The sequence below is a fragment of the Papilio polytes genome, unplaced genomic scaffold (assembly GCF_000836215.1).
Source record: "Papilio polytes unplaced genomic scaffold, Ppol_1.0 DF824135.1, whole genome shotgun sequence".
Taxonomy (NCBI): Eukaryota; Metazoa; Arthropoda; class Insecta; order Lepidoptera; family Papilionidae; genus Papilio; species Papilio polytes.
In genome coordinates, this window is record NW_013525069.1 from 941,233 (window position 1) to 959,996 (window position 18,764).

Consider the following 18,764-nt stretch of genomic DNA (forward strand, 5'->3'; position numbering starts at 1 on the left):
CGGTAACCGAACGCTGCGGCCGGCGCCAAACGATAACCGACCATTCGCTCGCTCGCCGGCATACCCGCCTGGCGTGTCACACGCGCCGACCACCCGTCACCCGTTAATGTTTGTGATACAACCAGGAATATTCAAACAGGAATAGGATAACCAAACTCCAAAATGGACAAGGACCACGCTTTAGAAGAGATGATGGGGAAACTCGGTGAGTTATCATTCAGAATAGCTAACATATGGTATTCAGAACTTACGTTTCTTAAAAGTAGTCGCGGCACTTTTACATTTCATATGCGTCCGACGTTACACGTATGAAGTGGTAAATAGTAATGTCCCGGTTTTGCTCACTTGTGGCTTAGTCGCTGTGTTCGCTTTAAACATCTGCATGTAAATTCGAATACGAAGTTTAACTTTAAAATTTATTACTAAATTTGATTAGGAAAGTATGTTCAATTTTGTATAAAAAATCACGTGGTTTATTTTATAAATTAATTTGTAACAAAAATTTATATCGCTATTATTTTTTAGAAAATAATCAATTGCAAAGTAGGTGTTAATTAACATTATTGACTTTGTTAAAACGTAACTAATTATTTTAATTATCACGCAATTAGTTTTTAAAGTTTTCAGTACTATGTATATCTATGAATCTTTTCCTATTACTGGTTAAAAGTTACTTTTAAAATAACAATGTACATTTTCTGGTTCAATATTCATATTCAGGGTTGATAACCGGTTGATACAGCGACCTTGTGACAATCTAAATAGTTATTATAGTGACGGAGATACATTTATCTAGTTTATGGATTTAACCTGATTCAACGTACGAATTCTCGACATTTTGGAACATTTGCCAGAGACTTTGACATTGTTCCCGCGCGCCACTTGAACACGATCCCTTGCCACTTCTGTTTGTTTTAACTCTGTGTCATCGTTCCCAGTGCTATATTTACAAGCTGATAAACTATGTACTTATCAAAAATGATTTATATAATCATTAAAAGTTAGCTTTGAAGTTAGGTTCAAGGTTAACTATAGTTATCTATCAAAATTCTGTAAATGATTTTTTTTTATTTTCTACGACATTCTGTTAAAAAGTATCTAATTTTTTATATCAATTATTTTTTTTAATATGCCTGTGAGTTAATTTTTACTATCAAATAAATTCATTGGATAATATGAACACTGTTATATTTCAAAGTACCCGACGTAAAAACATTTTTTTAAATTAATTAAAATGTATTTTCCATTTTCTTTTCAAATATTAATTGCCATATAATAGAACGTAGAAAAGCCCTTAGTTAAATCCAAGGTTACAAAATTGGTCTGATGATGGTAACAATGCTGTCTGTGACCAACAATATTTTTTTACTTATTGTTCAATGAATAACCTGTTTTTTACTTAAAGGTTTTTCATATGTTTACAAATGACAACAAAAGGCATTACGTTATAAACACTAAAATGCCATATCGATTTCATTGCACTGATTCCTGTACTAATAAAAAATTAAGGTCCAACTAATTTTTAGTTCAATTTTATTATCAGGAGGATTTTTTAGTGAAGCAATTAATGAATTGTATTTAATCCGTCAAGTCACATAAAAAAGTTAAGAGTTTTCGCCAAACGGTCGTCGATTTCTTCGCAATATCATCATAGAATATTGCCCTGTTAAGTAAAGACCGACACGTGATTATTGTAGTTTTGTTACAGAACATAATTATATGGCTTCTGGCTTATCTGGAACTGGTAATCAAATCAGTAGAGGTTACCCGACTAGTGAGGGAATGAGGGAAGTAATATATTGGTACGTGTTAATTTTTATCACCTCGTTGCTATTAACATCTTGGATCTAAAAGTTTCCGTTCATATTGTTTTATAGTCGTTTTGTGTGAATACTAATAAGTTGCGTGTAGAAGTTATTGTTGCGAGTACATTGGGACACGGACGATATCTGTTAGGGTTACTGACACAAAATGTAGGACGTCGGTTCAACATGCAAACGTTTGAATACAAAATCGTATTAAAGTAGTGATAAAGCATTTAATGACTATCGATTGATTGATCACGTCTAAAGGCTGTGAGGTCGATAATGTATTTTCATAGTTTTTTCCAGTGACAGAAAGGGTTTTATCATTAAAATTTGATGTGTATTGTCAGGCCTAGTGTGACTATTAAATTTCAAATGGAATTTCAAATTAAATTAAATGAATATTATAGTACCTAGACTAGATAGAGGGTTTGTGTATCAAGGTGTCAAGATTCCATTAAGGAAAAAAACAAGTGTGAAGATTCGGACATCATTTGTTAATGATAATGAAACTCGACGAGAGGTTATAATAATAACCATCAATCTTTGTTTCTACCTCCCGCAGTAATCAGGAATGTGGTACTATTCCACTGTTCATTTTTACCGTGAAAGCATACATTGTTGAAATACGAGCGAATTGACGTCATTGTGATAATTTTTGTGATGATCGTAAGACATTTTCGGAGATTTTCGTGAAACATATAATTTAGCAAAGTCAATGAACTAATCCTGAATAACGTGAGAAGGATTTTCAATGTTACTTTTTTGGAATATGGCCAATGCATTGTTGCATTTAGTAAACGAATAAAATGAACTAGAGGTTAGATAAAGACGTCTACACCCACTGACATTAATTTCAAAAAAATAAAGTAATTGAGGACATAATATATTTATTTAGTTCGCTAATCACATTTGGCGAATGGTAATATTTACATAGTAGTCGGCTTATTTACATAGCAAATTAGAAATACATAATATAATCACATATTATATTTCTACGTTGAATGTGACTAAGCAAAACATTTTTCATGTTTTAATCTATTTAGCTGTTTATAAAACTGCAAGGTCAATATTGGGTATATTTAAATAGAGATAAACATACATATTAATATCATAAATGCGAAAGTTTGGATGGATGTATGTTCGATACTACATATCTCTGAAACGACTTAGCGGATCTTGATGAGTTTTGGCACAGACGTAGAACATAGTCTGGTAGACCAAATAGGCTTAGTACGTAATTCGTCCGCATAGACGGAGTCGCGAACAAAAGTTATATGTATTTAAAAAGAGCTAACGTATTTCATTCACTGTTTTAAGACAAATTTTATCTATACTTCTATACTATTATAATAAAGCGTAAACACACACTTCTTTGTTGCCTAAGATGTCAACAATCGCAGCATATTTTTGAACAATTCTTTTTTAATTAAAAAAGCCCTACACTTACGTCACGTTCTAGGCTATATATTTTTACCTAATTGAACTTAAGGGGTAAATTTTTGGATTAAAACCCTAATGTGGGAAAGAGACCATAAGTTGCTGCCAACATCAAGAAACCAAGATTTTTCGTGTCATGTAATTTTGACATTGGCTATTGATAATTTGACAAATGTAAACAATAAAATGAAATTTTCATAATTTCATGCGGATGAAGCCGCACGAGAACAGCTAGTTAATAATATTTACGATCCGCAGGCTTATTGGACACTTGCAAGACTAAATGACAGTGGGAGAAGTTATTTGTAATCAAATATGTTGCCCACATGCAGTAACATGCAGATAAATATTTGCTCACTTGGTCTACAACATTGTGCACATCTAAGCATTACAGATAATTTAGTATTTAGCATTACATCACGTCCGATCAAATATCATGCGTGTTGTAACTTGCTTACAAGAGAAAAAGAGTATAATAAGCTTGTTACTTAGGTATTGTATTTGCGTAATTAAGATAACTTGATTTATAAAGAGTTCTAGGTACTGCTTTGTATTGTTACAAAACATTCCAACAGGAAATAAATTTGTGTTTTAGAAATTAAAAGTGCAAAAAAAACAAGTTATTACAATAGTATTAACATACATAGCATTTGTCTTTTGTCTTGGAGGTAAAACGTTAAATCATACTTCTTAGTAATATTATAAATGCGAAAGTTTAGATGGATGGATGAATGTTTGTTAGAGTTTATAGCCTTAACGGCTGAACGGATCTCGATGAAATTTGGCATAGACGTAGACGATAGTCTGGAAGAACACATAGTCTAATCACTATTGTTTTTTTTACTTACATTCGTACCAAGTCGCGGGCGAAAGCTAGTTCAAAATAAAACAAATGCATCCAATTCATTATATCGAGTAAAGGAGCTTATTGCTGTTAACAACATATTTTTTTATCACGTACAGCTATCATATCAGAAACTTCATAAAACGTGATTTATCAGTATGCTTCAACATTACGCCGACACATAAATTATTGGTACTTTTTATCAGAATACACCTGGTAACAACATAAATAGATTTTCATATTCAGTTTACTACCTAGTATGGTTATTAACTTAGAATTTGTACGGACAATTGGTAGGCGTAGATGACAAGTTACTTCGATTGAAAAAAAAAATTCTTCATGAAGTATGAAAACTAATTTACCATTAAATTGTGATGCTTATTATCTTTAGCTATATGACATTATCCCCTTATTTTTTAAATGGTAGAATGTTTGACGCCATTCATTTTAGCATTTATCTCATCTTCATTTGGAAAACAAATCGATCGTTTGTCCTTCAAAATTGTATTTTGCATTTATAGATTTTGGCATCCAATGCTGAGATGCATTTAACGGTTGAATCGTGAAACAATGTCAGGGGCATTGTCTTTATTACAACGCATATCTTTTATTGCGGGATTTAAATAAATTATTAAGATGTACATATGATCAGTTCAAGTTTGGAAACTATGAAACTTTTGGAAGCAGTGATAGAAGTATTAAGTGAAACGACAATCACATTCAAAATTAATTGTGTTGGCAAAATAACGAGTTTTTATTAAAAAAAAAAAACCTTTACGCGATAAGACCAATGTAATAAACGTATCTATTTTTTATTGATATTATACAAATTATGCTGCGTTTGTTCAACAAAAATTGTGTCGAGGACGTCACTTTCATTTTTGACACGAAAGGTCGGTTTATGAAGGTTTTTGATAAGATACTAGTTCTGGGTAAAGAATATAGATATAGGACCTTCACTTGTTACTTCGCCATGCCAAAAAAATACGCCAAACTTAATAATCAAAATGTTTTCATATTACGATGTAGTTAGTTTCATTTCACTTAGATTATGTAAAATTATGTGAAAACTAGTTTATCTTCTGTATTTTTAACGCAATTTAACTTACAAATCCTTGATAAGGTACACGTTATCGTTCAACGACATTGCCTTTGGTATTCTAATAACAAGATAATTCTTAAATACGTTAAAAACTGGAACTAGAATTACATTGTGTTTGTACTTTTAACTTTATGTAAATCAACGATTAATTTGGTTACTTTCAGTACAGCTAAAATAACAAAAACTTTTGCATCTTATGACCGGAGGTTGGCAAAGTTATCACTACAATACGAGTATGCTACCTTGAAGAATAATAATTGTTTTATTTTTTAAAAACATATTAATTTTTAAAACCTATATAAAAAAAGTTACAAGCAGTTTTTATTAGTGTTACCAAGAAGTTTTTTTTACCACTCTTTAACGCTGAAATACGAAAAAAGTAATATTTAGCAGAATTTATAACTTAACATATTGTTGAGGTATAATTTAATATATCTTAAGGACATTGTATTGTTTTAATTACGATGACTAATTCACCGATTATTTATAGATGCGGTTTCAAAGATCGTTCATATTACAAGGTCGAAATTAATCCGAGCTTTGTTTACTTTATACAACGAAATAAAAACAGAACAACAAGGGCACAAGGTCTTGACATGTTTGATAAAAAAATCTATTGAAACAACTGATTTTGTAGATCAAAGTCATAATATGTTTATCATGGCAATGAATAGAGGTTAGCCGATAGACTGACGGTCAAGGTTGAAGCTAAGATTATGGCTTCCTTTTCTTTTTTTAATTTTAACAGGCGACAGTACATCTATACTTTTATACTAATATACTAAAACATAAACACAATTTTTTTTAACAAAGAATAATTCTTTTGTACATAAATAATGGAACATTTACAACACGGTTTCTTCACGGTATTTTCACTCTAATTAAATTAAGGGTTGAGTGAATTCGAAAAATAATGCTCTGAGAGAAAGGGTCAAAAAAAGTACAAAGCCATGAAACATACATATATTCTCAGCCTAGCCCTTTGTAGTTATGTGAGCATATGATTTTCTACATTTGCTATTGAACATTAATCCAAATGTAGAAGTCGTTAAAGTACACAATAGAACAAAGTTAATTACCTTAATGGAAGATTTATTTGTAGCTTCGTTCGTTGAAAAATGTATGCGAAATATATCAAGTTCATTCGTCTTATTTAGCTGGATATAAACTCGGCTACTGTGCCTACGTTTATTAACAATTCCTTCAAGTGGATGATTGAGGGAAATGATGTGCCATTTAACTTTACATTACTACTTGCATGTGTGCTTACGATATTCGAGATATGCATCACATTTATGTATCACACATTACTAAAGTTTTGTTGACTTTTAGGGCCTGTCCTACCAAATTGTAAATTGTCTAGTAACAATCCGACGTGTAAAATATGTGATGGAAATATCGGATTTTGTTCCCTTATCTGAGTGACGTCATTTTTTAGCTATCTGAGCCTCTATCAGCCAGTGGTGGGATAGTCCTATATTCTCTTAAAAAAAAGAGATTTTTATCTTTCTGATAAAATAACACCGCGGTTAGACGGTTTAAAAGAACTTTTATTCTTTAAAGTCTAGGGCTTCGAGTAAAACCGCGTACCACAGTTAGTAGTAGCAAGTCCTATCTAAAACTCGTTTAAGCTTGATTTGTACTTGTAAAGTTTAATTCCTTGTCTTTATTGACTAAGTGCATACTGTTGCTATTTGTGGACAGGCGCGTAAACATCTTCGCATTAACGGTTCTCGATAATGAACGGCTAACGTCGTGTGTGAACACATTGAATAACAAAGAGATTCTCTACATGTTTCGTGTTTTCTCCATCGTATTACTGTAGAAACACTCCTACGATAATATAATTTTATACGAGTATATTTTAACGCCTTACCTTTACACTTATTTTGCAAACATCTTCATCATCATCATCATCATCACCAGCTCACTATACGCCCTCACCGAGGGGCTCGGAGCCTACCCTAAGTAAGGGTGACTAGGCCATAGTCAATCACACAAGACGGCAAGATGTTTGCCAGACGTCAAATAAGCACGGGATAGAAATAGGAATAAAATGCTCCAACAATCCACAAACTGAGAAAATCAGTAAAATAACAAGCATAGTATATATATATGCGCATAGCAACACTATAAATATAAAAGCGGCGATCGTGTGAAATTACTGTGTATTTTGTTGATTGATTGAGGTAACCTCAATGATAACAATGTTTGTTCAACAATTTATCACTTTGATATAAAAATCTCGATACGTTCAAGATGTTCTCAAGGAGTTAGTAAATCAAATATATTTTTTCTTTTTATGTTTATATTTACGAGTGCCTTTAACCTAACCTACGTAAAAGGCAGCATCGTCGAGCGATTTTTAAAATGTTGTGTGAATTTGTATAGTTTTAGTTGGCTTAAATTTATGTAATAAAAAGAAAAATCTTCAACGCCGTTCCTCGTTTCTAGCTTACCTTATTTATCTAACCCAATTATCAACGCTATCGTATCGTTTTATTTCTGTATATCGCTGCGATTCGGTACATTGTAATCGGTGTCAACATCTGTGTCAATAAAAATAGAATGACGATTTAAAAGTTTTGTTTGAGTAGCTACCGTAGTATGATTTCATGTTGAAATACTAATTTTATGAACATTATTAAGGTGATATCTAATATATTATCAATATCCTAATCTATACTCTTCACAGAAAATTTTACCCGCAGTTCCTTCTTTATAATTTACAGGTATAAAAATTTCTTATCACTTAAATAGATCTTGATTAAATTACATTGTCTATTTAAGGGTTATTTTTCTCTAACAATTGTTTTATTGCTGCCAGAGCGAAGTCGGGATGCGTTGCTAGTATTTCATTTTTATATGGTTTATTCACGTGGGCAAAGCTCTATCGGTTGTCAAATACACTTACAAGGAATATGAAGGGAGTACTATGTACACGACACTCCCAAAAACTGAAGTCAAACATTTGTTCGTTGACCGAGTGTTGTACTTAGGATTGTAATTGATGGCAGGACATAAGATTTCCACATTACGGCATTACACAAGGCGCTCGTAACTTACATATTTTACGTACACAGTTTTATAGACCTAACAACTTTTCAAGAATTTAATTGGACAAGGGATAATGTCAAATACATATCAGACATTCTAACCATAAAATGGATATAATAATAGGTATACATTTACACACAAACATTTATTATTTATTTAGTGTGTAAAATTAATACCTGTACTAGTTTCTGGCGCGTGTATCGGAACTAAATATGCTTTGCTTTTTGTTAATTTTAACAATGAACCTGAATATAAACAAAGGTACACGTAATATCCTCTTTGCATTAAAAATGTGACTGTTATCAAAAATGTGTACCATATTCAGTTTCAATATTCATAAAAACTTGTCATTTTCCTTTTAAAATTCTTTTATGGAGTAAAATAATAGGTTTTTTTTCTTTTAACAATACAAAATAATTAAATCTAGTTTTATATAAAAAAACGCTAAATTTATCGTATGTTGATAATCCAATTCGATTTTTAAATATGTGGATATTTTTAAAAACTCTCTAACTTCAGATAATAATACGGTTTCCATAAAGATAACTTTAAGGACGCCTAGACATGTTGACCTTATTTATTTTAAATTATGTATCATTCTGTCATGTACAAATAGAGGTCACTTCCAGATTGAATTTTAAATTCTATAGACGCGGAAGACTATGCGTGTCTATCGAAGTATTAAATTTGATGTTTATAAAGTCATGCGACATTGCGTTTATTACATTACTATGCTTATTGCATTCGGAGAACTTAGTCATTTCTAAGTAAGAACTTTATATTCACACGTTAACAATGAGAACCTTCGCAATATATGGACAGAGTAATTAAAACGTTGACTAAATGTTTAGTTTTACAGTTTAAACACAAATTAGTTGGAATTTAATTATTTCGCCTTTATTTTCTTTGTTTTATGTCTACTGCTGTTTTTAATTTTTTTTCTAAAGATGTTATTTTTTCATTTACCTCTTGTACATCAATACAAAAGCACATTTATTCCCCTTATTCCTACTATTAGACTGACTTATTAAAGGTAACAACAGTAATAACAATACTTTAGTTTCATTACAATCGTCTGTTGCTAGCTTGTTACATAAATTCTAAGAAAGATATCAACATAACTTATTTGGAACTGACAAGAAGATATTGCTTTAGAATAGTAAGTCGTTTGACGTATGTATCGCACACTAATTAACTCTCTCTTTGACACGATCTTATCAGCCTGTTCCAGTTTCGTATAAAATCAATTGCTTATTTGTCACAGAATCAAAATGAATTATCAAGAACCTTCACTACTAATTCAGCAATTTAACGAATTCAATTTACTTGAACGACTATACCGACAAAGTTATAAAACAGTCTGGAATATTTAAATATACGATGTATATGTTAGTAAAATTTCATCGTAACCACACTTAAAGATATACAAATTATTTATTTCTATCCAAAGGGAATAACAGGATACGCAAAATATTTTCATACGATTTATTAAGTGGAAACACATCTTACTAATATTATAGATGCAAAAGTTTGGATTGATGGATCTCTGAACGGCTGAACGGATCTTGATGAAATTTCGTACAGACGTAGAAGATAGTCTGAAAGATCACAGGCTACTTTGTTTTATATTTTTTAATTCAGACGAAGTCGCGGGCGAAAGCAAGTAGATCAATAAAACATGTAATGTTAAGCATCAATAACGTGTTTAATCTGTAATCGGTCACCTCGAGTAAAGAGCATAGGTCAGCAAAGTTCAACGTCGCGTCGACTATCGCTTTATTCAATTCACGTTACATCTTATGTTAATAACATTAGACGGTGCAAATAAGCAAGTATAATTGTGTAAATACATTAAAATGGCTTGCAAGTAACAAAATAAGCAATTCTCTATACGCGTGGAATGTCTAAACCCGTTTTTATGTTAACGTGTTTTTAAAATATCGATTAATATTTTTAAAAATCATAGCGTAGCATATAAAAGCTTCTTAAACATTTAGTTATAAAGTATTTTCAATTAACAGATAAGGTTTTATAAAATGGAAAATATAAGTAAAATTAAATAGTACTTAACTACAACATACTAATTTTGGGCTGTATAATTACGTCAACAAATCATCTGTGTTAGTTATGTTTTTTTTTACTTATGAATAGAAACGTCAAGCTCTACCTAAAATTAAGTATAAACTGAAATTATATGCTGCATAGATCGGGCAGAGTTACAGTCACGGCATAACAATTGTCCAAAGTAACGAGAGGCCTCTTTAAATTATTCAATACGTTTTAAGAAAGCGCGCACTGCCTAAAAGAAAGTGAATGGTGGGGCAAGTTGTAGGTAAATTTTGTTTCTCTTGCACGATTTGTCATGCTCGACATATTAGAATACCAATGTATAGTTTCACCGTGTAACATTCGCTTTATTAAAGTAGGTCAGAAAATATATCCAAGTATGAAGATACTTTAACTTGTTAAACAATACAATGTGACGCAACATTCGTCCTTGTTCACTAGATGCTGTGGCATAAATTATCTCGAAATGTTTATGTTCGTAATCTACCATGAATTAAGCTGTGCGAAAATTCATTCATTGACTGATACTAAGAATTATTATAGAAGAAAATAATCTTTACAAAAATAATTGTAATGCTATTAAAACTATTTACTTTTAACGTAGAAATTTTTACTGTGTAAAATAATTACTACCAAGGTTATATCGATTGAAATAACAAAATTATCTGATCAAAATTACCAGTAATCTGCTTTTGATTTCTTTTGATTCACAATATTTTGAATGAAAAAATCTAATTTATAATTGTTAGTCTTATGACAAGAGTGTCAGGGTAGAGGAGGAGGAGTGTAGGGTAGAGACCCTAACTTGGTCTTATAAGTTAACTATATTAAAGGACTCCAACTTTCTTTAACTTGAGGTGATTTCGTATATTAATTGATTTTTCATTAAATTCCAGGTGATTTCGGGCGGTACCAATGCTTCCAGTTTATCCTTCATATTCTGGCGGCGCTGACTGCCGGCATGCACATGCTGTCTCTTGTCACAGTAGCCGCGGTGCCTGACCATAGGTAAATTAATAGACAAGATTTTATAACTAAAAAAAAATAACGGTGTCGAGTAGTAAACTAGACATAGTGTTAGTACCGACTAATTTCGAACCCTTCCGTAATGGAACTGATATTAATTCGTCGATCTCGCGGTATCGAAACTAGTCGATAGTTAACCCAGTCTATACATGTATTAAGGCGTTACTTAATTAATTTAAACGTGAATTAAACACTATACAAGCAATATTCGACTAGTTATCAATTTAAAATAATGTTGCCAGTCGGGCAGTAAATACTACAAAGATTTATACATTAATTTTAATTCAATCCACTCAAGTAACTATTTAATATACAGCAATTGACATATTTGCCTTAACTATTATAGAATTTAATTGATTCACTTTGTCAACATGTTGAGATACTAGTAATAAAGTAATACTAGGTACTTTACTTAGGTATTATTAACTATAAAAGGTGGCAGAATAATGAAAATATTAAAATATATTACTACACTAGGTCTGAACACCGACTATAACAGGCAAAAGATGTGGTGAGCGGTTTCGCTTTTATGTAATCTTAAACTTGTACTTTCGCTTTTATTTATGATTGCAATATGCTTTTCTCCTGTAAACTTCTAGAGTAACTCTCAAATTCTTTTTTTTATATTTCAATCTGTATCTTTTCTAGAACACAATCTGTTTTAATATTTTTTTACTATTACTACAATCGTAGATTATGTTATTGCATACCGTTTTTATATGTCTTTTATCTTATGGAAACTACTTTATACGCCTGTCCTGTTATTATTAATCCATAGAAACTTTTTTTTAATGTAAACCGTAAATAAATTTGACAGTTAAGAAATGAATCTTCCATTGCATGTGCATGAATTATGTGATCGTCCTGAAAATTTCTACTTATGTATTCCAGAATTTCCAACAAACAAAATTTCCTTTCGGGGTACGTTAATCGTTTTCATAATAAATCACCTGTTTTTGACAAACATTGCAATAAATAATCATCAGGGTTTTAACAGTATTATTTTTACCTGAAACAAATTCTACAAGTAATGTATCTACAAGTAGTAATTGAATATTTTAGAGCAAGATTTAGCATAAGAGGGAATTTAAGTCCACTTTTAACAATATCTAAATCACTATTTTGCCTTTATAAATTCATATTTTAGTTTTGACAATATTTTGCTTAAGGTCAGTGTTAACAGTTTTCAATTTAATTACCTGTTAGAAAAAAATAATTGACTTTTCAATTGAACTAAGCAGAAGATATAACGAAATTAACGAAGCAACCTGTTATTTCTAAGGCTGTTTCCCACGCTATAAATTTCTTTTACTCTTTTATTTGTGAAGTATTAAATTTGCACCTTTTATCCAAAGGTAACTTTTGTAAAACCTAATAGTGAGTTTACTTGCTATTTTTTACGTTTTAAAGTTTCAAATGCTTTTCGGGACAAAGGGTTCTGTTTGGTATCGGCTTTGGTGGTCGTTGTGTAAACGAATACCGTGTGACGTTTGTGCTATTTACACATTGGGTGATAGAAAGTAAGTACACATTGCTATAAAATATCTGATTACATGTTACTGGACGTATACGTATGTAATGCTTTATTTGTGCTAATACACATAACTCGTTTCACTAAACTTTTCATTTTCATACAGACTTTTCACTTATCATGTTACTCCGTTCGTTAAGACAGTAACACACCTTCAGTTTTACAGTTAGATTGCAGTAAACTGATGGTGAGTTACTCACTTTTTACATCTACGAAAAATTTGAAATATCATATTTCCTATCGTATTTTAAATTTTAAGTAAAATTGTTGCTTTGTATTTATTTAACCGTATCACAATATACTATTGTATTGATTAAATACAATAGTATATATCCGTTATAATAATATAACGGAATGTAAAATGAAATATTTCGAGGTTTTCAATGTCCTACATACAAATGTGATTATCGCATTAATAATGTATTCATTGCATGCTATATATCGATATGCATGTTATTTGTAATAATAATATAATAAACAAGTCATTCACGTTTTATTTACTTTATAAAAAATCTATGTCCAATCTTACAGAATGCAAAATTGTGTTAAATTATGCATCAGAAATTCAGTTTCCGCTGCCGATACTCTTGCATAAAACAAGTTGTAAACATTGTTTTTAAAGGGAGATAGAGAAATTTAGTTTTATGCGAATGTTTTAGCAATGTAAACTCTCATATCATGTAAAGACGAACTTCGACGTGTGGCGTCAAAGTACATACATGTTTTATTTATATTTTGACATATTAGATTTGTTTTAGACTATATAACGTACATTTAGTGTTGCTTTTTTAGTATCTATTTACTTTATTTTATGTTTAATCTTATAAAAGCACAAGCATTCATTCATTTGCACAAGGTTTTGTTTGAATTAATACATATGACGTAACTCAAAATTAATATTCGTTTTAACATTTTCAGATGTGCCCTCGAGGGAATAGACAGCATAAATTATACGGAACCGTGGAATTCAACCCTGGTGCAAAACGCAATTCCTATCAATGAACACGGAAAATTGGAATCATGCTATGTATACGGAGTCAATAAAACTTTAAAGGAATGCCAATCTTGGGTTTATGATACAAAGTACTATACGTCATCCCGCGGGATCGAGTGGGACTTTGTCTGCAGCCGGCGATGGATGGGGGCGACCGGACAAACTGCATACATGTTCGGAGTTGTCGTCGGTTCTGTTGTACTCGGTCGCTTGTGTGACAAGCTCGGTAGGAAAACTATCTTTGTTTTGTCTGGGGTCCTCCAACTCGCATTCGGTATCACTGTCGCCTTCACTACGGAATACTACACTTTTATCGTAGTACGTTTTCTCTATGGCATCTTCGGTTCCGGCTCGTACATCGCTGGCTTCGTTCTCACAATGGAACTCGTAGGACCAACAAGGCGCACCATATGCGGTGTTACTTTTCAAATCATGTTCGCGATTGGTATTATGCTTTTAGCCGCCTGGGGATATCTTTTGGACAATAGATTCTATTTACAAATTCTATATGCATTGCACGCAGTGATTCTACTTCCCCATTGGCTAATAATGGACGAATCTCCCAGGTGGCTTTGGGCACAGGGTCGCGCACGCGAATCAGTTGCCATTATAGAAAAAGCTCTCAAAGTGAACAAATCTAATGAAACAGTAGATACACCTTCGCTGGTGTCTCAATGCAAAGTGACGTGCGCAAAATACACAGACGAGCATTCGGCTGGAACGATTGACCTTTTCAAGACACCGAATATGCTTATGAAGACGTTGATTATCTCCGGCTGCTGGTTTGCTAATGCGGTTGTTTATTATGGTTTATCTTTGAATACAGGGAAACTTAACGGTAATCCTTATTTTATTATGTTCTTAATGGGTGTTGTGGAGCTACCGAGTTACGTCATTATAATGTATTATTTGGACCGAGTTGGGCACCGAGCGCTGATAAGCGCGATGTTGTTGTTAGGTGGAATATCATGTATAGTTGTCGTTGCCTTACCGCATGGTTCTACGTCAGCGACAGGAGTCGTGATGGTCGGTAAACTCTTCATTTCTGGCTCTTACTCTATCATTTACAAATATTCAGCTGAACTATTCCCGACGGTAGTCCGAAGCTCTGGTGTCGGTCTCGGTAGTATGTGCGCCAGTGTGTCAGGTGCTTTAACACCTCTGATTAGTTTGCTCGATACCTTAAATCCCAAAATCCCAACTGTTATTTTTGGTTTTCTGGCTTTACTTTCCGGCTTTTCTACATTCTTTTTACCAGAAACTATTGGCAGGAATCTTCCACAGTCAATTGAAGATGGGGAAAAGTTTGGCGTTGGTGATACATGTTTTACGAATTGCAGTGGTAAAACAATGAGTACTTCTTCATTGGATTTACCTGAAACTATGGTCCCGTTGGATGCTGAAAAGAAGCAATAAGATGGTTTTGAAATAAGCAGCAACGTTTTATTGGTAATTTATTGCAAGAAAAACGAATTTATTTGAACATCATAATCAGGGTAAATTATTACAATAGTAAAAGTTGCCTCTCTAAAATTGTACAGTGTTATTTTTTATGTAGGATTAACTTTTTAACTTAATATTCTTGTATGTTATGATACTGGTTATCAAATATGTTATAAAGAATACAACCAGGGTAAATTATTCAATTTAAAAATGATTGTTTTAGATTTATTGAAACGTAATTATTGTATTTGAATGCCAAAAAGACATGACGCTCATACTTTCACGATATTTAAAAATAAGTAATATTTCCTAATATTCTCTATAGCGACGAACTGAGTTTAAATTTTATTGTTTATATTGCTAGTAATTTGTACTCAATCTTGCCTACTGTTTCTATCTATCTAATATAAACTTACCATAATTCTCGTGAAAAAGAAGTAAACGTGTACAGTCAGCTGCATTAATATGAACACAATTAAAAAAGTTAGAAACTTGTTTTGTCACTTAGTTTGAAAAACATTTATGTATAAAGTGATCGGTACCATGTAGACGAATACATGCATTCGGATTTATTAAAAAATATAGGCGTATAAAAGTTTCTGAAGCTTTGCAATTGTGTAGATATTTATAAAGCTGACTGTACAAGTGATTCACCAGTGGAAAAACGGTTATAGATTTAATAATAATTTTATATTGACTGTGTGTATTGAAGTCACTAATGTTATACGTATAGCTTAAAATAAGATTAAAATGTTCAGCTTTTTTTTATTTTATTGAGCTGGTTTAAATGTTATAATAGTAGTTAAGTTATCTAGTCAGGTTTTACGTAAAAATCGAATTAGACTGGATAATCCTAGTTCTATAAGTAATTATTTGAAATCATTGGCATCAACATAAATAAGAACTTTACTGACATACTAAACAGATTGGAAGGTTAATAAAAAGAAAATATGCAACAGTTCCTGGTGCAAGTTTATAGGAATGTTTATAAAAATGTCATTATTCATTCCCTCACTTTTCAAGCCGAATTTAATGTATCTTGTAATGTTTAGTAAAAAGTGCTATAATTATTAAGTAAATTATAGAAGATCCTTTAATATAAAATAAGTTGTAATTGTTTTGTTAATGAAGTCGATTTTTAAGTACATTTATTTCATTCGAAAACAAAATAATGTCTTATATCCAGTCAATCATAATAAAATGTTCACATTTGTAAATGTCGGTACTGCCTAATAACTAGTCTATGGTTATTATTTTAAGAGTAGTTAAACAGAAACATCACAATGTTAAATTACATATATGTAGATTGTATTTAGATATAGATCCTAAAATGCTTTACTTATACTAAATGTTAAATATACCTAATTGTTATTAGCTACATTCGTTTGAACATTTACACGCATGGAGACGATTATGCAGAACAATAACCAATAGAAGACGTAGCTTTTAAATGTGTCCACTACAAAATAATGGTCAATAGTTATTATACAGCTAATTGGTTTTTATTATTATCCCTTCGTTTCCGCAAATCACTGCTACCTAATTAATTATTCGATAGAAGTGTTGGAGTTTGCCTCGCTGCAAGGAATAAGGCAATTTTTCTGTAAGTGGACCACTGCATATTTCCGTGACTGTACATATTGTGGTCTTTGTTTTGTTAAAGAGAATATATGAGAGATGAATATACGAGACACATATTAATACAAGCGTCTGTGCAGAGGATTTCTGGGGATGTGTATGGCTTGGAAAATATCTATCTAAAGTTTTGATAAATTCAATAAACTCCACTTAAATTTTAAGTTTTAATGTGTAACATATTATTTTCATGAGTTTTTTTAGATATTACAGCAATAATAACACAATACTTTTATTATCCGTTTATTTCTTAATTCGTTTAAAGATTTTTAATATTATTTGAATTATGAATGTTACAATTTTGTATCTTAATGTAGACTTAATTTACAGGTTCATCCTAATGTTTAAAAGTAAATTTTAATAAATGATATTCAAAAATTGAGCTCGTATTATTTATAACCTCTTCTAATAAATAACATCTATTGTTATTCGCTTTTCTTGGTAACGGATAATGAATAAAATTTCCTAAGATTTAGTTATGATGATTATATTTCTGACAGATTTACATTTATCCGTTTTCCTTATTGAGTTTCATATTAGTAATAAAGTGAAGTGGTTAATTTAACTATTGAATGGAGACGTTGCAACAATTCACAAACCGCAAGGTTTCGTGACTTGGTATGTTTATTTTAAATAAATCTCTTTTATAAGCGTGGAAAAGCTTTGATAGGTTGCACAGATAAAGTGCAATCCATAACATACATCTTTTAAACCCCACTAAATAAACCATTACATCTTCGGAAAATAAGATAGTTTTTCTTAGTTTATATTCGTAATTATAAGGATAACACGTGGCGCTATCGGAGACCAGACATAGTTTTCCTTGTATTAAAATTTAAAACTACGTAAAGTACTATAGTTAGGTTAGGTACTATAGTTGGAAATCATACATATTTTGTAATGTATTTATTGAATTTTATTATATTTATTGGAAAAACCGAATTCAATAGCCTATGGATTTAGTTTGGCGTTACGCCAAATTACAATTTGAATACAAAGTTCTTGACACAATTAAAAGATTAGCATAACCTTCCAAATGCAGTAGTTTATTGCTTTTAATATTTTTATTTCCATTCTATTATCGACAAAACATTCAATAACAATTTCAATGCGTAGTGGATCAAATGTCTGGAATTTACACCGATGTCTGGGCTTCGTTCGTGTCATAATGTGAATCTTTTATGGTCTTACTTTAATGCTGTTGTTTTAATTTTGTAGTTTTGTCGAATTGATAACTGTTGTTGATTAGCATGGTAAATAGCTATCATAGTTAGATCTTAATTGATGTTACGTATGTTACTAATGCAATAGTGAAACGTAATGTAATGAATTTGATTTCATTTTCAGGTGCTGGATTGATGGTGTCGACACCAACGAGACAGTGGCAGCTTGGAACTCCACGGAGGTACTGGCCGCAATTCCAAAGACGTTAGAAGGAAAATTACACAATTGCTATCTCTACAATGAATACAACGAAACGGAGAAATGTTCCAAATGGGTCTTCGACACAAGGTATAGGACGTCGTCGCGAGCTATCGAGTGGAGTTTCGTTTGCGACCAGCGATGGATGGGTGCAATCACGCAAATGGTTTACATGTTGGGCGTATTCACCGGAGCTGTTGTGCTGGGAGGCATGGCGGATAAATATGGGAGAAAAACAATATTCTGCTGGTCGGGAGTGCTACAATTAATCTTCGGTGTATTAGCTGCGTTTATACCTGAATATTGGTCGTTCTTACTTACACAATACCTTTACGCAATATTTGGTTCTGCCGGTGCTTATATCACTGGTTTTGTTTTAACTATGGAGATAGTTGGAG

At 31.7% G+C, this 18,764-nt stretch overlaps 2 protein-coding genes across 2 annotated transcripts in view; both read left to right on the forward strand.

Annotated features, from left to right (window-relative positions):
- The first annotated feature begins 36 nt into the window (after nt 1–36).
- On the forward strand, nt 37–16,441 carry LOC106112030 (organic cation transporter protein). Its single transcript, XM_013294260.1, has 3 exons — nt 37–205; nt 11,212–11,323; nt 13,791–16,441. The coding sequence occupies exons 1-3, from the start codon at nt 163–165 to the stop codon at nt 15,280–15,282; spliced, it is 1,647 nt and encodes a 548-aa protein (XP_013149714.1). The 5' UTR covers nt 37–162; the 3' UTR covers nt 15,283–16,441.
- A 1,539-nt stretch (nt 16,442–17,980) lies between these two features.
- The window catches only part of LOC106111996 (organic cation transporter protein-like), a gene marked incomplete at its 3' end in the record, with an annotated part of 1,310 nt that continues 526 nt past the window's right edge, over nt 17,981–18,764 (forward strand). The window contains exons 1-2 of the mRNA XM_013294226.1: nt 17,981–17,985; nt 18,292–18,719. Coding sequence (XP_013149680.1) covers nt 17,981–17,985; nt 18,292–18,719 — 433 coding nt within the window. The remainder of the gene's footprint in view (nt 17,986–18,291; nt 18,720–18,764) is intronic.

Excerpts from the sequence above, each read along its gene's own strand:
- LOC106112030 (XM_013294260.1), top strand. The coding sequence starts at position 163 with ATGGACAAGGACCACGCTTTAGAAGAGATGATGGGGAAACTCG. Across the intron at positions 206-11,211 it reads AGAGATGATGGGGAAACTCG|GTGATTTCGGGCGGTACCAA; the intron begins GTGAGTTATCAT and ends ATTAAATTCCAG. Across the intron at positions 11,324-13,790 it reads GCCGCGGTGCCTGACCATAG|ATGTGCCCTCGAGGGAATAG; the intron begins GTAAATTAATAG and ends TAACATTTTCAG.